Source organism: Nannospalax galili, unplaced genomic scaffold (genome assembly GCF_000622305.1).
Source record: "Nannospalax galili isolate Female #2095 unplaced genomic scaffold, S.galili_v1.0 scaffold747, whole genome shotgun sequence".
Classification (NCBI taxonomy): Eukaryota; Metazoa; Chordata; class Mammalia; order Rodentia; family Spalacidae; genus Nannospalax; species Nannospalax galili.
Window position 1 is genome coordinate 354494 of NW_008357686.1, and position 23295 is coordinate 377788.

Genomic DNA, 23295 nt, shown 5'->3' on the forward strand with positions numbered 1-23295 from the left:
TTAAAAAGTTAAAAGCAAGATACCAAAAATGATCTCAATTATATAAAAATATACGTGGGGGTGGGAAACTAATAGGAAGCATCAGAAATATTGACACTGGGCGGGCAAGATGACTCAGAGGGTGAAAGTGCTTGCCCTGCAAGCTGGCAACCTGAGACTGATTCCTGGAACTCACATAAAGGTAGAAGGAAAGAGCCACCTATGCACATGCATCATGGCATATGCACCTGCACTTATACATACATATCACACACACACACAACACACACTACACACACTCGTACAGTAATACTTAAGAAAATATTAACAGGTCAGTGAGATGGCTTAGCAGGTAAAGGTGCTTGCTGCTAAGCCTGATGATTTGAGTTAAATTCCTAGAACCCACATAGTGGAATAAAAGAATTGACTCTCACAAATTGTCCTCTGACCTCCATGCACATGCCCCTCCCCACATGTGCACAAAATAAAATAATAAAATATTTTAAAAAATTTTATTTTACATTTTTTATTTGAACTTTTGTGATTTTCATACAATATAACTTGATGATATTTAGCGCACCTCCCCTTATTACCTCAGGCCAAATTTAATGTCCTGCAGTGTGGGTCCATCCATTGGAGCCTGGTTAACCTACCAAGAGATCCATACTTTCAAGAGACTGTCTCTGCCCCTCCCAGCAGCCATCTATTGCCACAATTTCCTAACGTGGGGTTAACACTTTAAAATTTTTAAAATGTTTTACATTTATGATCAGAAAACACATATAAAGGAGCTGGAGAGATGGCTCAGCAGTAAAAAGCACTGGCTGCTCTTCCAAAGGACTTTTCAGTCCCTAGCACCCACATGGTGGCTACCATCCTTCCATAACTCCAGTTCCAGGGGATCTGGTGCCCTCTTCTGGACTCTTCGAGCATTGGATGCATAGGTGCATTTACATATATGTAGGCAAAATGCACATAAAATAAAAATAAATAGATCAAAGAAAATAAAAAAAAACATGTGTAATGCTCACTTCAGCAGCACATATACTGAAATTGGAATGCTGCGGGGAAGATTAGCGTGTCTGAAATTTGCAAAAAAAAATCTATTGAAAGAGTCCAAAAAAGCCCATGTAGAAAAGCAAGAAGTTTATGATTTTTAATTTTTTTAATGGGCTCTTAAAATATAGCCCAGACTAGTCTCATATTCTCAATCCTCCTGTCTCAGATTTCTGTGTGCTAGCTGGGTTACAGGCCTATGCCACCACACTTGGCAAATATTATTTTTAAAAAGCATGATGATGCCATTTATATTTAAAATCTTTAAAAATCAAACTCTAAAGTGGCAAGTGTGATGATGGTGAACAGAGGTTGGGATAAAGAGAAGGGGAGGAAATGAGTTGTTGATCAAGGGGTACAAAATTTCAAGTAGACATGAGAAATAACTTTTGGGGTCTATTGCCCTGCAGAAAAATTGTAGTCAATAAAAATACATTATATATTTTTTAAAAACATGAAATCTCCTCCTTTTCTTTGGTGATTACTGACATTCATTTAAAAGTCAAATTTTTCCTTTTAGGGCATTTACCTATCTATGGCAATTTGGTTATGCGTCAGTACCTAATGGTTATTGGATTAGCTTGCAGCCACACAACTTTTAGCATTTCTTATGTGCTGCTATCGTAGTTGTGGTTTCCCTGCTGAAAGAATGATTTTATATAAATTCGTAAGCCATGTTTAATGGGTTTTTTGTTTGTTTTTTATTTTTGAGACATGGCCTCACTGTGTAGCTCTGGCTCACCTGGAACTTACTACATAGACTAAGCTGGCCTGGAACTCAGAGTCTACCTGCCTCTGCCTCTTGAGTGCCTCACTGCATGAGGCTAAATTATTTTTAAAGTATGCTGTTTGATTTGATAGGATACAAATTCTGTTTCAGTGTGCCCTGGTACAATATGGAAGACAAAGCAAAATTCACAAGGTCCTAGGAACACAGAATATTATTGTAGTTTCTGTTCCATCAAATACATTCAAAAGTGACATGTGCATTGATAAGAGACTAGGAAGAAAACATTTAAGATTTATTTTCTATTTATTTTTATTTTATGTGTATGAGTGTTATGCCTGCATTTAAGTGCACTTGTATCATGCAGTGCCTGAGGTGGACAGAAGAGGCCATCAGATCCCCTGGAACTGGAGTTATGGACAGTTGTTAGCCATCATTTGGGTGCTGGGATTCAAACCCGGGTCTTCTGTAAGAATAGCCAGTGCTCTTAACCGCTGAGCCATCTCTCTAGTCCCCATATGTGTCATTCTTGATTTTCTTTCTTTCTTTGTTTTTTCAGTTCTGGGGATTGAGCCCTGAGCCTTGCACATGTTTTCTGCCACTGAAGTTGTCCTTTCTTCCATTCCTTCTCACAGGCAGCCCTGGAAGCACTGGATGAATTAGACTTATTTGGTGTGAAGGGTGGGCCCCAATCAGTTATCCATGTCCTGGCAGATGAAGTACAACACTGCCAGGTAAGGAAATAATGGGCCATGTTTTAGCAAATTTTGTTCTTGCCCATAGTCAGACTTAGCATGAGTTTTAGATTAAAGGGAGCAACACATCACCTGATTGTTACCACATGACCAGAAATGTCTTTATCAAGCAATCAAGCATGCTTTGCTGAGATAAGCCTGATAGAGCATGAGCTGTAAAATAGATCATAGTTCTATTGTCTGACCCCACATCATAAAAAAAACACCTATGATAGTCTATGAAATTATCCACTACTGTTATATCATGGGCCTATGGTTTCTTCTCCTGACAACCTTTTCATAAACATACAAAGCAAAGAAGAGACGATCAATTGTGAGTATTCTTGATAGTGGCTGAAGCATTGTCGTGTCCCTGGTTGGCTCTAGGGTTACATATTTGGAGATTAGATTGTTAATGTGGTAAAAGCTCCATCTTTAGTTTTATGATTGCTGCCTATATTAAAAAATTCACTTCACTGGCATGATGCAATTTCTCTTTTTAGTCAAACCCTAATTAGATATCCATGGTATCTTAGTGAATATAAGTTTCAACTTCGAGTTTTGAAAACAACATTTTCTATGGAAAAATATGTCATGGATGAAGAAGGGGGACTATTTGTGGGGAGGAAGAAGAATGGAAGGAGGTTTCTGGAGACCAGGGGAGGTATGAGGATAAATATGGGCCAAGTACAATAATATACATGTCTGAAAATATAAAGAAGCCCATTATTTTGTGCATTTACTGAGAACTAATTTAAAAATATATCCGAGGTGTAGATAATCCTTTGCTACTCAGCTTCTCAGCAGCTGCAACTCAGCTTTATCCTCATCTAGCTGCTAAAGGAGCAAAAGGATTGTGTGGGGTAATGAGGGTAGAGCTGTCTTTATCCATGAGCAGCTGCTTTAGAATCAGGATGGGGAAGTGCTGAGAGCAGGATTAAGAAAAGTGACATCATACCAAGGAAACTGCTTTTTAAGGTCTCACTATTTAATAATGTTTAGGTTATTCTTCTGAAAGCTCTCGCTCCACATAAATCACTTGGAACTAAAGCTGTTGGTTTTACAATACCAAGGTATTTACTAATATAACATATTTTGCTACCTTTCTCTTAGTCTATCCTGAATTCACTACTGCCCCGAGCCTCAACATCCAAAGAAGTTGATGCTAGTCTGCTCTCAGTGATCTCCTTCCCTGCCTTTGCTGTAGAGGACAGCCAGTTGGTAGAGCTCACGAAACAAGAGATCATCACCAAGCTTCAGGTGTGTGACCTGTGCCTTCTTCTCTTTAGGCCTGTGATTTAAAGGGAGATTAGTATGAAACATATCAGGAATTTCAAGAAAGCTTTCCTTTGCCCAAGTTGAGCTCTTATAAGTAGTTTCTTTTGAAATCTTTCAAAGCTTCTGTAATCACTGCCGTTGGGAGTTCAGAATGGTACATCCACAGTTGGTAGATTCTTACAAGTTTTAACAGATATCTACCATATGACCCAACAAACAACCTTACTCCTTAATATTTACTTTAAGAAAATCTGCATACATTTATAGCAGCTTTGATCATAATTGCAAAAAACTTAAAACAGCCTTCAACAGAGAAACAGATAAACAAATTTTACTACATCTCAGTGGAATACAAGCTACCAATCTATGAGACATATGATTCTTAAGTGCATTTTGCTAAGAAGAAAGAACAGATCCCAGAGACTACACATATTATATGATTCCATTTATATGATACTCTGGAAAAGGAAAAACCAAAGGGAGGAAAATAATTTATAATTGACCAAAGTTGGAGAAAGAGATCTATAAAGATATGGCTCTGGAGAATTTTGAGACAGATGGAACAGTTGCGCTGGTAGACCATAACTATATGTTTGCCCAAACTCACAAAATTGTATACCACAAAAAGTAAATTTGAAGCATCATCTAGGATGTGCTAAGAAAAAATGAGATGCAGAGTGGGAAATGACTCTTTAATTGTATTACAAATGAGTTGAATAGCCACATTGAAATGCCCTAAGTGTCAGCAAAGTTTATTTTGACTGGATAGTGTAAACCTAAGACAAAATTAGCCACATGCAAACACTGGACTCTAGTTCATAGGTCAGAAAGCTACATCCTGTCAACGGGGCCAGTTGTCCTTGTAAATAATGTTTTATTTATCCCAGTCCTGTGTACATATCATCTACTGATGCTTTCAAAGTACAATAGCAGAGCTGAGTCATTGCAACAGAGACCATATGGACTGCAAAACCTAAAATATTCATTCTCAGTCCCTTTAATAAAAAGTTGACAAACTCCTGCACAACGTGATAAATTTGTTTCTCAAGAAGTATGGGTTAGTGTGGTGGTTTGAATGAGAATGTCCTCCATAGGTTTGGGGAGTTCTTAGAAGGTATGGCCATGCTGGAGGAAGCATGTCACTGGGGGCAGGCTTAGAGAGTTCTTAAGCCTTGCCAGATCTCCAGTCATTCACTGCTTCCTGTGCCTGCTTGAAGATATGACCATTTAGCTTTTGCTTCTACTCCAGCCACCTCTGCCACCATACCCCCTGCCACGATGAACTCTTGCCCCTTTGGAAACATAAGCTAAATAAACTCTTCCTTTCATAACTTCCTTTGGTCATGGTGTTTCTATCATAGCAACAGAAAAGTGACTAATACAGTTAGCAACTTTGAAAATATTTGTAAACAAAGGTTGAACAAATAAGTAAATATATAGTACATATAGTAGGTAATGAGACCCAGTTTTCTCACTTTTAAATAAAGATGTTACAAATAGGGTATGGGGAAGGACAAAATGAACTCTGTGATGCTAGAGGAAAATAGATGCTGCTGAGTGTGCTGGCACATGTCTTTAATCCCAGCACTTGGGAGGCAGAGGCAGATGTATATTTGTGAGTGTGAGGTCTGCCTAGTCTACATAGTGAGTTCCAGAGGGATCAGGGCTACATAGTGAGACTCTGTCTCAAAAAAAATAAGTGAGTGGGGCTAGAGAGACAGTTTAACAGTTAAGAGCACTGGCTGCTTTTGTAGAGGACCCTGCTTCAGTTCCCAGCACCCACATGGTGGCTAACAATCATCTTTAACTCCAATCCCAGGGGATCCAATCCCTCTTCTGGCCTCCATGGGCATTGCACGCACAGGTGCACTTATGTACATGTATGGCAAAACATTCATACACATAAAATTTAAAAGTAAGTACATGCTGTCAGTGTGAACCTCTCTCTCTCTCTCTCTCTCTCTCTGTGTGTGTGTGTGTGTGTTTGTGTTTGTGTGTGTGTGTGTGTGTGTGTGTGTGTAAGGGAGTTGAGGGGTGGGGAAAGTTTATATAGGGATGAATGCCTATATGTGTGTTTCCTAGCTTTGTGCACTCAAAGAGGTCAAAGACATGCCTAACATTGTCCAGATTTAATTTTTTAATATCATTCCCAATAAAGTTAATCAAGAATCCTTGAACTAGTGGTTGGTTTGAGGATCAGAAGAGGAGCGATACAAGAGGATCTGGAATCAGCTTATGGTTTCAGGAAGTAAAGTGCTCAAAAAAATGATGGGACATGTCAAAGGGGTACAGAAACCAACTAGAAAGGATATGTAATGAACAAAGTAGGAACCATTTGAACTAGAAAGGACATGTAATGAATGAAGTAGGAACCATTTGAACAACAAAATAATTATTGTAGTATTGTCTTATAACCCGAAGAATAAGTGAAATATCTATGAGTCTATACTGATAAAAGGGAAAATTATAGTGAAGAAATCCAGAAGATACCACTTTAACCAAGTAATCAGATGTAACATCACTAGTAATAGGAAGAGTGCCCCCTGATACAAAGCACAAAGGACACATAACCTTTGTGGTGCCTTCTCAGTAATGCAGTCCTCAATACCATCATGTGGCAAAGCCAGATAAAAATAATTGATGGGCCGGGTATGGTGGCGCATGCCTTTAATCCCAGCACTCTGGAGGCAGAGGCAGGTGGATCTCTGTGAGTTCAAGGCCAGCCTGGTCTACATAGTGAGTTCCAGGACAGCTGGGGCTACAGGGAGACCCTGACTCAAAAAGACCAAAAAAATAATAATTGATGGACAATTTACAAATGAAGTGATGAACACTTTCAAAACTGTAAAGTCCTATAAACCAAGGGGACTGTCAGAGATTAGAAGAGACTAGGGAGACATGACAACCAAGCGAAATGTGAAATTCTTTTAATTTGTGTGTATATGTGTGTACGTGCGTACGTGTTCTGTTGTCTTCCTTAATAGCTCTTAATTTTTGAGATGGGCTTTCACAGAGCCTGGAGTTCACTGATGCAGCTAGACTGGTTGAACAATAAGCCCCAGAGAGCCTCCTATTTCTGTCTCCCCAGCACTGGAATTATAAACACTGCACTACCCCTGGGTTTTTATGTGGGTCCTGGGGATCCGAAGTCAGGTCTTTATGCTTGTATAGCAAGTACTTTACCCACTGAGCCATCTCCCCAGCCCTATCGTGTGGGATTCTGAATTGGGTCCTAGATTAGAAAAAAAGGACAGTGATGGAAAATCCAGTAAATTATAAATAAGTTAGATAATTCAATTGATAGTATTATACCAAGTCAATTTTTAGTTCTGATGTATGTCCTGTGGTTATATGAGTTGTTAATATAAGGCGATAAGATTTGATGGGTACAGTAGGACTATGTAATGTTTTATAACTGTTTTATAGATATAAAATTACCTCAAAACTCAAAAACTCTTTTTAAAATAAGCTATGGTTTCTTATGAGCTGTGTGTACTATGGACAAGACTGTATAGATTAGTAATTAGCCTGTTGCAGCCTTGCCACAAGATGAATTACCATGGAGAGGCTATTGTTAGGAATGCTGCTTTGGGAAAGAACCTATAACAGATTCCTCACTTGAAATTAAATTGATATGGTCTAGAGCAATGGTTCAGTGGTTAAGAGCACTTGCTATTCTTGCAGAGAAACTGGGTTGAATTTCCCAGCACCCATATGGTGGCTAACAACCATCCATAACTCCCTTCCAGGAGATCTGCTGGCCTCTGAAGGTATTGCATGTGTGTGGTGCACTTACATGCATACAGGCAAAACATTTATACACATAAAATAAAAATAAATAAAATATTTGGAAACACAAACTCTATCAGTCTTATTATATATAATATATATTATATATATTAGAGTACTATATAAATATATTCCTCTGTGTGTGTGTGTGTGTGCGTGTGTGTGTGTACCAGCCATTGGGTGATTAAAAGGATCAGAGTGTAGAAGGGTGAACTCCAGGCTGTGGACTCCCATGAAGCAGTATGAGAGTCCCAGGAGCTTTACTAAATCATAAGTGATCTCCTGACTGAAGAGAAAAGAAAGTACATTGATACAGGTAATTTCTGCTTCTGGGTTGATTTTAGGTATCCTGTCTAAGTTGGTGAGAAGTTGGTACATGTAGACATTTTAGAGGATGTATTTCTGCTTAATTATACAGTCATACCAATGTGCAGGCTTCAGGACATTTTTCTCTGTGTTCCCAGGGTCGTTATGGTTGTTGCCGTTTTTTACGAGATGGATATAAAACTCCTAAAGAGGTAGGTTTCTTTTCTTAATAGTGAAATATGGCAGAATGGGTCTCTCTCATTTAGAGAAAACACCTCACTGATAGAATTTATGCATATCACTAAATAGAATGAGGATAAGTGATGTTTGAATATTTGTTGAGCTTACCTGCCAAGTTCTGATTTGTGAGCCTCTCTAGATTGAATACCAAAAGAGGGGGAAGTCCTTCCCCTTTCAATTGGTTAGTTTAAGGGAAGAGCTATGATGGGTGCTAAAATCAGTGCATGGAAGTTTGAAGCACAAATAATATTTGCATAGTTTCCAAGAATTTCCTCCTAAATATTTAATCAGTACAAAGGTGAAAAAAAATCTTACCATCAGTATATCTTTCTGGCTTTCTGTCATAGTCCATTTTATGTTGCCAGTAACACAAGACTGAGTTTCAGAGAAAAGGGGTTTGTTTGGGTTCACAGTTCTGTAGGTTCAATATCAAGTGGTCCACATCTGGTGATACCCTTCTTGCTGGCAGAGTCCCAAGTGTTGTAGTGAATCATATAGCAAGAGACAGGGAACACTAGTGTGTCTCTTCCTCTTTGGGTCCCTCTCCTCCTTTGAAAGCCACCCCAATTCAATTTCTACCCTAAGGATCTTACTGAATCCTAATCCCCTCCCATAGGTCTCACTTCCAAGAATCAAATTTGGATTAAGTTTCTACCCTCCTAATACTTCACAATGGGGATTAAATTTCAACATATCAAGCCTCAAGGACACCAAATTTCAACTATAGCAGCCCCATCCAAGTTTTCTAATCTGTAGTGAGTTAGTTTTAAAAAGAACTTTATTTTGAAATTTTAAGTTATTTTTGTTCTACGAGTCAAACTTTCTTCTTAGAAATATCAATGGAGAAAAATACACACACACATACACACACACACACACACTCACACACATTGTTTAAGGCATAGGTGAGCTTTTCACTATGAGTACTTGCCTAGCATGCTCAAGTCCCTCGGTTCCATTCCATGCATCACACACAAAAAAAGAGGTATTATGGGGTGAGATTGCTCAGCAGTTAAAGAGCACTGACTGTTCTTGCAGAGGACTGGGTTCGATTCCCAGAACCTACATGGCAGCCAACAGCTGTCTGTAACTCCAGTTCCAGAGGAATCAAATGCCCTCTTCTGACCTCTGCAGGCATTGCACAACATGGGTGCATTTACATACATGCAGGCAGTACACTCATACACACAAAATTTTAAATGTTTAAAATTAAAGACACATTATGATATTTTTAAATTAAGCTTATGGTCTATTTCCTCATTTCTTTATTCCTTAGCCCTAAATTTGACTTGTTCTGATCTACTGTAATTATGCTTGCTCTAAAACATCATTATAAGCTCATAACAGACCAGTTCAATACCCTTTTCTAAATGCTTACTCTCCTAGACTTTTCTATATGAATGTCATTTTCTTGAAATTCTCTTCCTATTTTAATTTCCACTCTTGTCATTTTTGTTTTTCTGTCTTGTCCTCATGTCACTCTGAAGATTTATCAGAAGTGCATTCTTGTGCAGTTCACTCTTTTTATATAGTACTTGTTTACAAAACTCATCTATAACGTGTTTTATGTGTCACCTCTCCAAGGTTAATTCCAAATCTCTCTTTTCTAGCTGCTCTTCTAAGCATTTCTATTTGTATATCCTGTTACTTCCTCAAATTTAATAATTATAAAACCATACTCAACTTTATTACAAACCAATCTTACTGTGGTGGTTAATATTGTCAACTTGACAGAATCAAGAGACAAGCCTCTGGGTATGCCTTTGAGGGCATTATTAGGTTAACTAAGGCGGGATAATCCACCCTAAATGTGAGTGGCACTATTCCTGGACTTGGGTCCTGGGACTTCATAAAAAAAAAGAGAAAGCCGGCTAAGCTCCACCATTCTTTGCAGTCTTCTGACTGTGATTGCACTGTGACCAGGTGCTTCAGTCTCCTGCCACCTTGTCTTCTCTGCCATGATGGATTGTACCCTGGAACTGTGAGCCAAAATAAGCCTTTTCTTCCCTTAAGTTGCTTTTGCCAGAATATTTTAGCATGGCAACAGGAAAATAAGACACTTTTTCATATATCGTCCTGTTAACAGGCTTTATTATCCCAGGTCCACTAGTTGGAAGTGCTTTACTAAGGGAAGAGAGTATGAGTATGTGTTTACTGCTTTCCCTGATGCCTTCTTTGAAATAACATGTCAGTAGTGAAATTCCTATTATAATACCTCTAAACTAACGATACTCATCTAACTGCTGAGTGATAGGACAGACTTTGCTTATTTGTGTTTTTTCTAGGATCCCAATCGTCTGTACTATGAACCAGCTGAGCTGAAGCTATTTGAAAACATTGAGTGTGAATGGCCGTTATTCTGGACATACTTTATCCTTGATGGAATCTTCAGTGGCAATGTAGAACAGGTACTGGGCTAAGGGAAGAGCTCTCAGCAAGCTGCTCTTGTTATATACTTTGTATTGCCTCTGTCCAAATGTGAGTCTTCCTAGTAGGGGAGAGATGGAGTTGTCTGCTAGAGACTAGAAGCTGAGGACATTAAATTAAGACTTAGGAGACCCAGATTTATTTTTGCTTCAATCCTGACCATTGAGTCATCCAAATATTGTCACTGACTTCTTCAATTTCCATTTCTCTGTGAGAAAAGTTTTTCTCTTTTCATTAAAGAAAATATTTAAAGATACTAAAATATTAACTACCCTAATCATTGCCACTAGCTACATGGATCAAATTATCATACTCTACCCTATAAATTTTTACAATGAAAGAATTTTTCACTGTTGTGGTACATGTTTGTAACCTCAACACTCAGAAGGTAGGGCAGGAGGATCAAGAGTTTGAGGCCAGCATAGGTTATACAGCAAGATCTTGTGTGAAATAATATTTTTTGTATATAGTCCAGGTTGCCCCAGAGTATTTATTTCTTTGGTTGGTTTTTGGGGTGAGGGTTGTTCTTTGGTTTTAGTTTGGGGTTTTTTGAGACAAGTTTTCACTATGTACTCATGACTGACCTACAACTCCCCATGTAGACTAGACTGACCTGGAACTCATGGAGGTCCTCCTGTCTCTGCCTTCTGAGTGCTGAGATTAAAGGCATCTGCTACCACATCCACCCTGACTCAGAATTTGGGGACAATGTTCATATTCTGGGATTATAAGCACATACTACCATGTCTGCATCAACTCAGGTATTTTAAACCTGCATGTATTCATTTGGAACCTCAGTTTACTATTTAATTATTTATATGAAACTGTACAATATTTTCCTTTTTTGCCTTCTTTTCATTCTTTCATTTTAAATTTTAGAATATTTTTATTATTCCAAAGAGAGGCAATTCTTAACACATTTTTCTAGAATTAACTTGAAGCAGGTTACATAAAAATATATATACAATGAAGTTTATGGGGGGAATAGGAATAAAAAATCAAAGACCAAAGGATTTGCCAATATGGGGTCAACTTTGGTGGAATAATGAAGGTTTCCATTAGCTCTGTTCCTTTTTTTTTAAATCCTAACGAGTTTATTGGGTTTTCTAACAGAGCATAGGGTAGGGGTTTATGTTCAGGAGAGTGGACATCCCCATTTATGGCTGCACTGGAAAGTCCACACTCAGATATAGATCCTGTGACTTCCCAACAGTCACACAAAATGGCAAGAGAGGTGCCTCATGGTATTCTTGGCTTATATGTCCTTAGCCCCTCCCCCACAAGCAGTGAAGGTCGACTTATTGGGTAGGAGGGGGTAACTGACTTCTTAACAAGCTTGGGAAGGAGGTGTGACTATAGCTTGCTGGAATACTGGTCAGAGGACACTTCCAGGTAACACTCTACCCCTTTCTCTGGCTCTTACATTCTTTCCACCAACCTCTTTTGCAAAATCCCTGAGCCTTGGAGGGGGTGATAGGTGTGGGATGATCTTCCTCCCATTGTGGCAAGGGAACTTTTGGGTCTCTGCATTATCTACTTTCCATGGGCTATTGGCCCCTTTTAGTGGGATTCCGTCTACTATAAAAACACAAACAGCAAGAAGCAATAACATCTAAGCAGTGGCTGCTATAATAACTTAACCTATGGGTATAAACACAAATGTTTGGATGGCACTTTAGCAAGTGTATCACATCCATCTAACAAAACAATTGCAGTGGCTTCGCACTGGGGCCTATATTCTCCCCTGCTACAGGGGTTTGACCTGTTCTACAGTACCAAATGTATGTTCCACCTCTAGGAGTGGGCATCCTATCCAATTGAAAATTTGCTGGTTGTACATACACTATGATGCACCACTATTGCACTATCGTGTTTGGCATGTTGATAGTGCAGCACATGGGGTCCATCGTTGAGCAGAATTATAGGGGTTAGTTCTCCCCAGCCATCTTAATATTGCCTTCTGGTGCCCTGAAAGCTACCCATCTAATGGCAGGGAGTTTCCAGCTTAATGCAAGCTTGATTTCTCCCTCCCCCAAGCTCACATCATGCAGTTGTCTTCAGCAATAGGGTTTTACCGTCCACTTTCAGTATACCACCAACACTATTGGCAGTAACCTTTATTGTTCCAAAACCTCTAGGGTCCCTCTGGCCAACAGCTCATAGGGGGGCAATCCACCTGTAGCACTGGGATTTTATTTCACAACCATATGGCTTCTGGTAGGGCTTTCTTCCATCCCTGTAAGGTTTCTTCTGTGCTTAATGCTTTTTTTTTTTTTACTGTGTTTCAGGAGAATTTTCCCCCCTCTATTCCTATAGTTCTTTGTATAGCCCTCCTTCCCTCCTGCCCCTTTACCCCCTTTTAACATATTTATCCCTTAGTAACACCTTTCTCCTACTATTTTTCTTTCTAAAAGAGTTCTTTGAATTTTCAAAAAAAAGACATGTAAGTTCAAAGTATTGTCAGTTCTGCTATAATGAGACTGTATCCTTAAAAAAAAAGTCATGATGCTGGGCGTGGTGACATATGCCTTTAATCCCAGCACTCGGGAGGCAGAGGCAGAGAGATCTCTGTGAGTTCAAGGCCAGCCTGGTCTACATAGTGAGTTCCAGGACAGCTGGGGCTACAGGGAGACCCTGTCCCAAAAAGACAAAAAAAAATCATGCTATGTTTATTCAAGGAATAAAACCTACAAAGCTTATGGGAAAATGCAGTGAAGGGCACAGCACTAAAAATATTTATAAGTAACAAAATGATATGGGGCCTAGTAAAAACGGTGGCACAGCTTCCTACATGATTAATACACAAATACCGAATAGTTATAGTACTTTTACCCTGAAAAAAGCCTGAAGTTTTCTTGTAGATTTGTGTGCTCTTGATTCTTGCCAGCTTACCTGCCTGGCATCTCTGCCCACCAAACTGTGTGTAAGAGGAAGAAAACAAAAAGAAGTAAAATAAATGATAGAAATTAGAGGAAAACACAGAATAGAGAGAACAAAAGTTAGAGTGTACTGAGAGGAAAGGGGTGATTAAAGAGAGAGGAAGGCGTGCAGCCATGCAGCGAGGGTGACTGGCAGAGGCTTCCAGCTTGTCAGTGATGATATGATGAAAGGAAGGTTACCTAAAATTGGATGGGACACTGCAACAGCAGACATGAAGCAGTGTGGTTCATGGGCCTTCTTAAGTGTGTGTGTGTGTGTGTGTGTGTGTGTGTGTGTGTGTGTCTGTGTCTGTGTCTGTGTCTGTGTGTCTGTGTAGTTCTCAGGAAGAAATTGTATACAAGAAAACATGAAATTCATGTTATACTCAAATTGTTCTCTAGTCTGTCAAATGTATTATAGCAAATTTGTGTGACTTTACCAGTTTCCTAGTAGTCTGTGCCATGAACCAGCTGGGATGAAGCCACTGTGTTATAGCAGAACTATATTTTTCCACCATAAACCAAAGTTTTGTTGTGTTTTTGTACTTCTTATGAACCCAGGGCACTGTGTATGCTAGACCCTTTGACCTGCCTCCCTGTTCCTGCTTTTTTTGAGGCACAGTCTCTTTGTAACTCCAGCTAGCCTGGAACTTGCTATGTAGACCAGGCTGGCCTTGATATCAGAGGTCCACTTGTCTGTGCCTCCTGAGTGCTGGAATTAAAGGTGTGTGCCACCACGCCCCTTTTTAAACAGTTTGTGTATGTTTCAGTAAATTGTTAAGCAGATAACTTAAATCTGGCCATAATAGTCAAACCTAGAGAGGAAAGGTGACAAGGGTAATGGAAAGGTGAGTATGAGCAAAGTGTAATGGCACATATGTATGAAAATGTCATAATGAAACCTATTATTTTGTGTAGTAAAAATAATAATAAAAATGCAGTTTTAAAAGCCAAGTCAAGAAGTTATACTTAATGTTGTACATAGTGGATCACACAGGCCTTTGGAGACAGAGTTGTCTCAACTGTGCACTCAACCATGTATGTGCTTGGTAATCTAAGTTCAGAACCTCTTTGAACCTAATTTCCCTGTTAAAACATATCAGTTACACATACCTGCTAGAATAAAAACTGAAATTAAATGCATTCAGTCATGCAAAAGCTCTAGCATAATAGTTGACCTATAACAAACAATTAGTGGCAACACCCCTTTCCTCTCCCTTTTACTAGGTTAAATAAGCTCCCTTGTGACCATGCCTTCTTCGACTATATCCTTCTCTTGAGTCCTCACAGGGACTCTCTAAAATTTTGTTTTACTGTCTTTCTTTTCTCTTCAGGTTCAAGAATATAGAGAGGCTCTTGATGCAGTCCTCATCAAGGGCAAAAATGGAGTTCCACTTCTTCCAGAGCTCTACAGTGTTCCTCCAGACAGGGTAGGTTGGACAGTGCTGGAACAGTGACAGGAAAGGAACCGTGTTTCTGTGAGACTGCCTCATCTGAGTCAAATAATTGTTTTGAGACAAGATCTCCCTATAGCTCCAGCTGACATGGAACTCACTTTGTTGACCAGGCTGGCCTCAATTTCATAGAGATTTGCCTGCCTCTGCCTCAATAGTGCTGGGACCAAAGACATGCACCACCACAGTCGGCTGAGTCAAATAATTTTTAATCTTCTGATTTTAATGTTCTGAAAGTTTGTTTCTAGGTTCAGGACAACAGAAATATGATTTTATTCCTTCAGAAATAAATTGTTAAGCTTATCTCAAATACAACAGTATTGCACAATGAGATAAGGATGAAAACAAACCTTAATTCCGAGAATGATTTGGTAGAAGAAAGTGATGTTCTGTGAAGCTCTCGGGATTTGGTATTCTCCACTTTGAAGCTAGGAATCCGGGATTGCTTAGGTAGATCACTTGCAAAATGAGGCACATGTAGTCTTTGTTTTCCTTTATGAAGTATTAGGCATGGGAAAGATACAGTCTTCCATCCTGGTATAGATTTGGAGATAAGTTCCTAGCAGCATCACGTGATAATTTGTTAGAAATAGATTTCATAAACTAGCATCACACCTATCAGTCAGTCTGCCTTTTAATCAGATCCTTGGGTGATCCATGTACACATTGCAGTTTGAGCACTGCCCTAGAACATTATTTTAGTCCTTGATTTTTCAGTCTCCCATTTCCTGACTATATAAGGTATGAATTGCAATTTAAATTCAGTCTTTTATTGTCTAATATCTTACATTTTCTATTGCCTCTCATTTGGCCTCTTCATCTTTTCATCTAGGTTGATGAAGAGTATCAAAATCCTCACACCGTGGACCGAGTCCCTATGGGGAAATTGCCTCACATGTGGGGTCAGTCTCTCTATATTTTAGGAAACTTGATGGCAGAGGTAAGGGGAAACAACAAGGTTCTCCTACCTCATTCTACCTTAGTTGCCATTATAATCAGAGTTGCAATTAACTCACTAAATCTGAAGAATGTCTTTTGCCTTTTGTACTTTGACTTAATAACAGCTTTTCCTCTGGGGCATCAATATGGGGAGCACAGCCAGCACTTAACAAAAATCTCTTGCTCCCTGATAACCATGCCCATCTTGCTGCCCATGGCTCCCAACTTTGGTACTGTACTTGAAGCTGATCAAGAACCAAGCCCTGGATCTTTTCTTTCAAAACTCCCCTCAATATCTTACCTAGTGACTAATGAACACAAGAGAGTTTAGATAGTGATTGCTGATGACAGATTAAGTGCTAACCTTTCCAAGCAACATGTTTTATTCCATGATTGCGTTAACTGATAATTTTGGGCAACCTGGTAAGTGACTAAGAACCCTGTGGTCTTTCTGTTTGTTTGGTTAAGGTTTTCTTGACTTTTGGTAAGGTGCTCTCTAAATGTTCTTTACATCTAATTTTCTTGAGGCAGCTCTTAATGAGGCACAACTTTGTGTCTAGTGTCTTCAGGGGTATTTTGAGACTACATAAAAGGCTATTCCTTCTCAAAAGTTTTCCATTACTGACTGGAAAACCTTTTTCCCTACTGTAGGCTATTTTTAAATTTTTTGGTTATTTTTTATGTGAATGAGTGTTATGCCTGCTTGTATGCAAGTACACTATGAGCATGCAATGTCTGTGGAGGCCAGAAGAGGGCATGGCATCAGATCCCCCAGAACTAGAGTTAATGACAGGTGTTAGCTCCCATGTGGGTGCTGGGAACCAAACCCATTTCCTCTAGAAGAGCAGCCAGTGCTCTTAACTACTGAACCATTTCTCCAGCCCCACTGTAGGCTATTTTTAAAGATAGGGTCTTGCTATTTAGCACTAGCTGGCCTAGAACATGCTGCATAGACCAAGCTGGCCTTGAACTTAGAGCAGTATTCTTCACAAGTGCTGGATGACAGGTGTGTGCCACCACCTCTGACCTGGCCGTTTTGATACAATATAACTGAGGTTTCTCATGGATCTAGTTTAGGACTTAACTGTAATTTCTAAGCAAGATTCTTTCCTGCTTATATATGGCCGTTTATTGTCTATGGCTCTATTTTTATTATGGCCATGGTTGTTTGATAATCTTTAGTTGGCATGAACATGGATCTAGCAGTAATGGACAGAAATCTTTGGTGGCTTTCTCATTCAGTTGGAATAAATGAAATGTGATGGGGAGAGGAAGGGTTCCATAGTATTAAGGACAAAATGAGTGAGTTTATCCTATTTAATAAGGCATAGAAACTAAGTAAAAGGATTTCTACTGATCAAAAAGCACAGCAGATACATGGACAAATGAACAATGTTTATTAATAGTAAAAGACAGTAGGAGCCTTTCACATTTTATCCAAACCTATGTTCTATACCATCTCTTCTTTCTATACTGAGATAACGATAATGTTTTGGACAAAAACTTTATTTAAATAAAGGCCCACTTTGGGGACCATCCTAACACAGAACAGGGCAGATGGAGTTTTACCCTGCAGGAAGCTTCTTAATAAACCTTAGTTTAAGATACTACATTTGAAGCTATTCCTTGTCCCTTCTTAAACTTCCATTCTGTTTAGAAAATAAAGTTCTCAAAATGTTTCTTGAGCCTGTTGACGATGAGTTAACAAAATAATATTACATTTGAGCATGAGTCAATCAAAAAGGCTAAGAGTTCTTAATTTCCTTTGTGTTTGTGGAAAAGCAGCAAAATGTTTCTGTATTCTCACATTACTGTCCTTTAAATCAGCCACGCTATCCCTCCTATCTCACCAAAAATATACTGAAGTTCCCATCCTATTTTAAAGGATAGCATAGCCTTTTCATATGTAGCTAATCAAAAACAGGTTACTTTTATCTGCTTACGAAAAATCAAATGGCATAAATACGTCTCTCTCTAAATTAGCTATTTTTGTCTTCCTTTCTTGTCTTATAAATAAATGAAATGTTTTTTTTTTAATTCTCTCGTGTTCTTATGCCATTTCTCCTCACTCCAGCCCTGACATCCACTACTCACTCATCCTCCATAGTCACTCATCCTCCCTGTGGTTTTACCTTCTTGAATGTTCTATGAATGAAAACGCAGGACGAAGCCTTCTATGTCTATCCCCCATTTTTTTTTTAATCTTTTTTGGAGACAGAGTCTCACAGTCCAGACAAGTCTCCAACTCATTATGTAGCCATGGTTAACCCTTCTACCTCCACCTTTTAAGTGCTGGGATGACAGGCAAAAACCACTATGTCCTGCTCTACCTCTCTCCATTTTAACATACTCTGGAGATTCATCTACCTTATTGCTTGTATTAGTAATTTGTTCCTTTTTATTGATGACTGGTATTTCATTGTGTGGCTATACAACTTGTTTACCAATTCACAAGGTTAGAGACATCGAGTTGTCAATAAAACAACTATTAAAAAAGATAATAGGTATTTGCTTATTTGTCCATGTGTCACCATATGTATACCCAGAGAAGATGGAGGAATAACCAGAAATTTTCTATTCATATATAATTTATATTTCACCTTCTTCCTAAAAATAAGGATCTATGGCATTTGCTAAATATAAACTTGGTAAAATTAACCTAGATGTGAATTATAGGATTCAAGCATTTTAATACAGGGAAGTACCTTGTTTCCTTTCTTATATTTTCCCCTTAAAATGTTAGCTTTATTTTTTGAGGTGTACTAACATTGTTTCTGTGTTTCTTTTTTTAGGGATTTTTAGCTCCTGGAGAAATTGATCCCCTGAACCGTAGGTTTTCTACTGTACCAAAGCCAGATGTTGTGGTTCAAGGTATGTATTACTCCTAGCAGTAGAAACACTATAGTAAAGTTCTGATAAGAGGAAGAGGCTTGGGGGGGGCAGTAAATAATGACTCTATGCATCATCTTACATTATGTTAGGCTTCCAAAAGTATGTAATAAATTTGGTTCAGTCTTGGCTTTTCAAGACAGTTTCTCCCTGTGGCCCCAGCTGGCCTGGAACTCACTATGTAGACCAGGCTGGCCTTGAACCCACAGATAGCCACCTGCCTCTGCCTCCCAAGTGCTGGGACTAAAGGCATGTGCCACCATGCCTAGCCAAAATCACTGTTAATCTTAAGCAAATGAAGGGTGATCTCAGGGGATTCTAAAATATGATTTGATGCTCCTTATTTCTTTTCTTTTAAATTTCATGACATTTTAACCTCCTGGTTATGGTTACTTTCTCTTTAACTGCGTTTCTATGCTTTTTCTGCTAGTACCCCTGTTCACAACCGCCTATATATTTACATTTTGTATTTTTGTATTTACATTCTCCTTCCTAATCTGCTAGGACTGCCTCCCTCATAGGAAATTTGCTTCTGACCATTATCTTTAACTTTTCCCCCTAAGAGTTAACTTAAATTTGGGAGTTTCATTTTTTAAAAAAATATTTGTTATTTTTATTGTATGTGCATGAATGTATTGCCTGCATGTGCATAAGTGCACCCGTGCTGTGCAGTGCCCGCAGAGGTCAGAAGAGGGCATCGGATCCCCTGAAACTGTAGTTAAGGACAGTTGTTGGCCACCATTGGGTGCTGGGAATTGAACCTGGGTCCTCCGCAGGAGCACCCAGTGCTCTTAACTGCTGAGCCATCTTTCCAGCCCCAAACATGGGAGTTTCTACATTATGCAAAACCCCAAGCTGAGTTCTATAAATGCTAAGTAGTCTAGTCCCAATAGCTCTAAAATATTTCTACCACTTTTATTTCAAACAGAGCACCGATCTCTTCAAAGTCTTCATCCCATCCTTTTACAAAGTGTCCCAGGAAAAGCAGATATTTCTACCTTCCTTATTTCTTTCAATAATACTACCATTTTCCTTGTTTATTGGGGTAGGAATCTTCATATGAATTTTCACTCTCCAACATCACTGCTCAATATGGTTTTAAGTCCTGCTGTAAAGTTTTTTAAAGATATTTCTAGTCATTTGACTTTAAGGTTGATTCTGTATGGAAAATTATCTTCTCTGTTTTCTACACCTTCTTATACTTATCTCTTTCTATGGTCACATAGGTAGTCTGCTTATCAGTGTCTCTAGCAAATGTTTTATAAAGATTATTACTCATCTCCCATGAGAAACTTTGAGACTTTTGCCATCTGGCTATATTAATCTTATGTTTGTTCGAATTCATTCGTTTATGACTTCCAGGCTCAACTTGCAGCTTTCTTCTTCCTTCCCAAATCCTGCCATAAAACTAGATTTCAGCATTGGTATAGATGCCATCTAACATTTTTAGCCTTTATATTTTTGGATATCCATAGCTTTATCACCCTTTCTCTCCACTTCTATATTAGCTACCCATGGCAAGGATTAAACTTTGGAACTATTCCATCTTATCTATCTATAATTCCTGTATTCTGGTAGCCATGTATTGCAGCTTTCCTTTTCCTCTTATTACACTTGTCTCTATTTTCTTTTAGTCTGCTCTTCCCTGTCTCATGCTTGATCATGTAAATATCTCAGTCACCACTGAATCATGCTTTTGCTGTACCCATTAGAAGTATTATAGTCTTTGCTCAATCTTATAGGCTACACTTTCTGATCCTATACCTGCTAAAAGATAATGGGAGAGGGGGAATCACACAAATGAGCAGAGTGGTGGCACTAGGCATCCATGGGCTCCAACTCAGCCTCCTGTTAACAAGTGTGATCTTACCATTACTCTGCATTATTCTCACCCAGTAGTCCAAACCTCCTATACTTTCAGCTGTGCCTTTTATTTCCAGTCTAATATTTGGACTGCTACTTCATGCCATCTGGCCTGGAACTTGCTATATAGACCAACTGGCCTTGATCTCACAGAGACCTACCTGCCTCTGCTGGGATTAGATGTGTGAGCCACCACGCCCATCATGCCTAGCATGTCCCATAATGTTAATAGTACCTCTCCATAACAACAACCTTGTCCATACTTGCTTCCTTTTCTCTAGTATCAGAAAAAGGTGTTTTTTTTTCTACTAAAGAACAGATTCCCCCTTACCTTTTGATGATCCTATACTATTCTATAGTCTTCTCTAAAAACATAATCTTTGTTGAAGTATTCAGATTTTCCCATGTCATTTTTTATTTTATGTACTTGAATGTTTTGTCTGCATATATGTAAGTGCACCTGTGTTGTGAAATGCCCTCGGAGGTCAGAAAAGGGTGTTGGATCCCCTGGAACTGGAGTTATGGACGGTTGTTAGTAGTTGTGTGGATGCTACGAACCAAACCTGTGTTCTCCGCAAGAGCAGTCGGTGCTCTTAACCACTGAGTCATCTCTCTAGCCTCTCCCACTCCATTTTTTAAAAAATTATTTTCATATTAATTTCCCTCTAGTTATTGTGTGTGGCTTTTTCTTTTCAGATCTATATTGGTTTGAATGAGAAATGTCCCCCATAGGGTCATATATTTGAACACTTTGTCCTCAGTTCATGGTTCTGTTGGGGAGGTCATGGAATCTTTAGGAGGTTTAGCCTTGCTGGAGGAAGTATGTCACTGGGGCCCAACTTTTAAGAAGTCATAGCCTCACCCCATTTCCAGTGTTCTCTCTCTGCATTGTGTGTATGGTTAAAGATGTGATCTCTCAACGTCTTTCTCTGGCTTTGTGCTGCCATTCCTCCCCAGCCATTATGGACTCTTCCTTTTTGGACCATAAGCCCAAAATAAACTTTCTTCCATAAGTCATTTTTGGTTATGGTGTTTTTTTTTTGCCACAGAAAAACAGCTCATACAGGAGCTGATTCCACTGATTTCACAGGCTGCTGTGCAGATGCTGTGTTCATTTGGTTTGGCATTTAGTGTAGCTGTGCTTTGAGATGGCTCAGAGGTTAAGAGCACTGACTGCTCTTGAAGAGGAGCCGGGTTCGATTCCCAGCACCCACATGGCAGCTATGAACCATCCTTAACTCCAGTTCCAGGGGAATCCGAAGCCCTCTTCTGACCTCCTCAGCATTGCACGACATGGGTGCACTCACATACGTTCAGGCAATACACTCATACACATAAAAATAAAAATAATAAATAAAAAAAGAAATAACTTCCTCTCCTCCTTCTCCCTATCCTTCTTTGTTAAATCATCTTGTCTGTGAACTCCACTCATTCCACCATTACCTAAGTCAAGGTTTTGAAGAAGTAGGTATGAACTGGGAGTTCACAGGCATGCCAATCTGTGCTGTGAACAGTGGTGCTATCCAGCCTCCGCCAGCAGACTCCTTCTAATGAGTGGTGCTCAGGAAAACCCACTGTAGCAAGGACAAGATAGCTTAATGGCTAGACAGGAGTCTCTGGACACTAATGTAGAGAATTTCCACTGGAAGTATCTTCTCTGAGGACTTGGTCTCACTCCATCCTTTTCATCTGTTGCATGCAGTTATAGGTTGACCAGCTTTGCTATAGAAAGTTTAGAATAAGTTTAATCATTAACCCAATATTGTGCTGGACTGTTACTATGTTTGATGACATCATGATCGCATGCTGCTGCTCAGGTCACTTTCTCCATCTACATAGTCCAGGACCTCAGCCAAGGAACGGTGCCATCCATATCTGGTCATCCGAAGTTAATTAATGGAATAATGATAATCCCCTAGAGGCATGCCCATAGGCTGGCTGCCAGGTGATTCTAGATTCTGTCAGGTTGAAAATTAGTACCGGCCATCAAAGACAGTAGTACTGGTCGTACATCATGAATTCACTTAATGACCCCAGAGAGGAGAGGAAGAAGTCGGGGAGAGATAGAGAAAGAGAGAAAGCATAGGAAAGAGAGAGAAAGAGAGAGAGAAAGCAGGGAGTTAGAATCACTTGCACCAGAGCTGTTCCTGCCCCATTGCTCACCATGCTCACATAAGGGGTTTGCAAACACTTGATGCTCAGGCTGTCCTAAACCAATTCCATCGCTGGTCTACAAGTTTATGATTCAGTGTGCAGCAAGTTTGTGAACCAGCAGCATTCCAGGACTTAGCAACCCTAAGCACACCCTTCAGAGCAGCAATCCCACTTCCCGAGCCTTTCTCCCAGCTCTGCTCCTCCCTTAGCTCATGCCCACAGAGTGTAGGTGGAGGAAGTGCACAGACACCTGCTCCAGGAGCCTCAGATAGCCAAAGTCACACCTGTCCCAGGAACATTGTTGATTGGGCTTCTTTTCACTCTGTAGTGTCTCGATTTATTTGTTAAGTTCCACAAAGACCTGCCTTCTGGGCAGGTGTTATAATTCTCCACACTTAAGTATAATAAAGCTACGCCTGAGCTTGTTAAACATATCTAAGTCTCTTAAGAGATAAGACTGAGCCTTCTCTGGTTTCTTAATTACCAAAGTCAAGTGACCATCTGTGAGCCTACCTAGTGGTCAGATTTAAAAAATGCTGCTT

The 23295-nt window shown here is 39.4% G+C and overlaps 1 protein-coding gene across 3 annotated transcripts in view; it reads left to right on the forward strand.

Moving 5' to 3' along the window:
• Phka1 (phosphorylase kinase regulatory subunit alpha 1) overlaps window positions 1-23295 on the forward strand; it is a 195553-nt gene that overhangs the window by 57564 nt on the left and 114694 nt on the right. For all 3 annotated transcript variants that reach the window (XR_003847395.1, XM_008855548.3, XM_029557441.1), the window contains exons 7-13: window positions 2398-2496; window positions 3610-3756; window positions 8028-8081; window positions 10395-10517; window positions 14789-14884; window positions 15741-15848; window positions 18640-18718. Coding sequence is in view for 2 of the 3 variants with exons in the window: in XM_008855548.3 (XP_008853770.1) it covers window positions 2398-2496; window positions 3610-3756; window positions 8028-8081; window positions 10395-10517; window positions 14789-14884; window positions 15741-15848; window positions 18640-18718 (706 nt within the window). In the remaining variant the exon portion in view is untranslated. The remainder of the gene's footprint in view (window positions 1-2397; window positions 2497-3609; window positions 3757-8027; window positions 8082-10394; window positions 10518-14788; window positions 14885-15740; window positions 15849-18639; window positions 18719-23295) is intronic.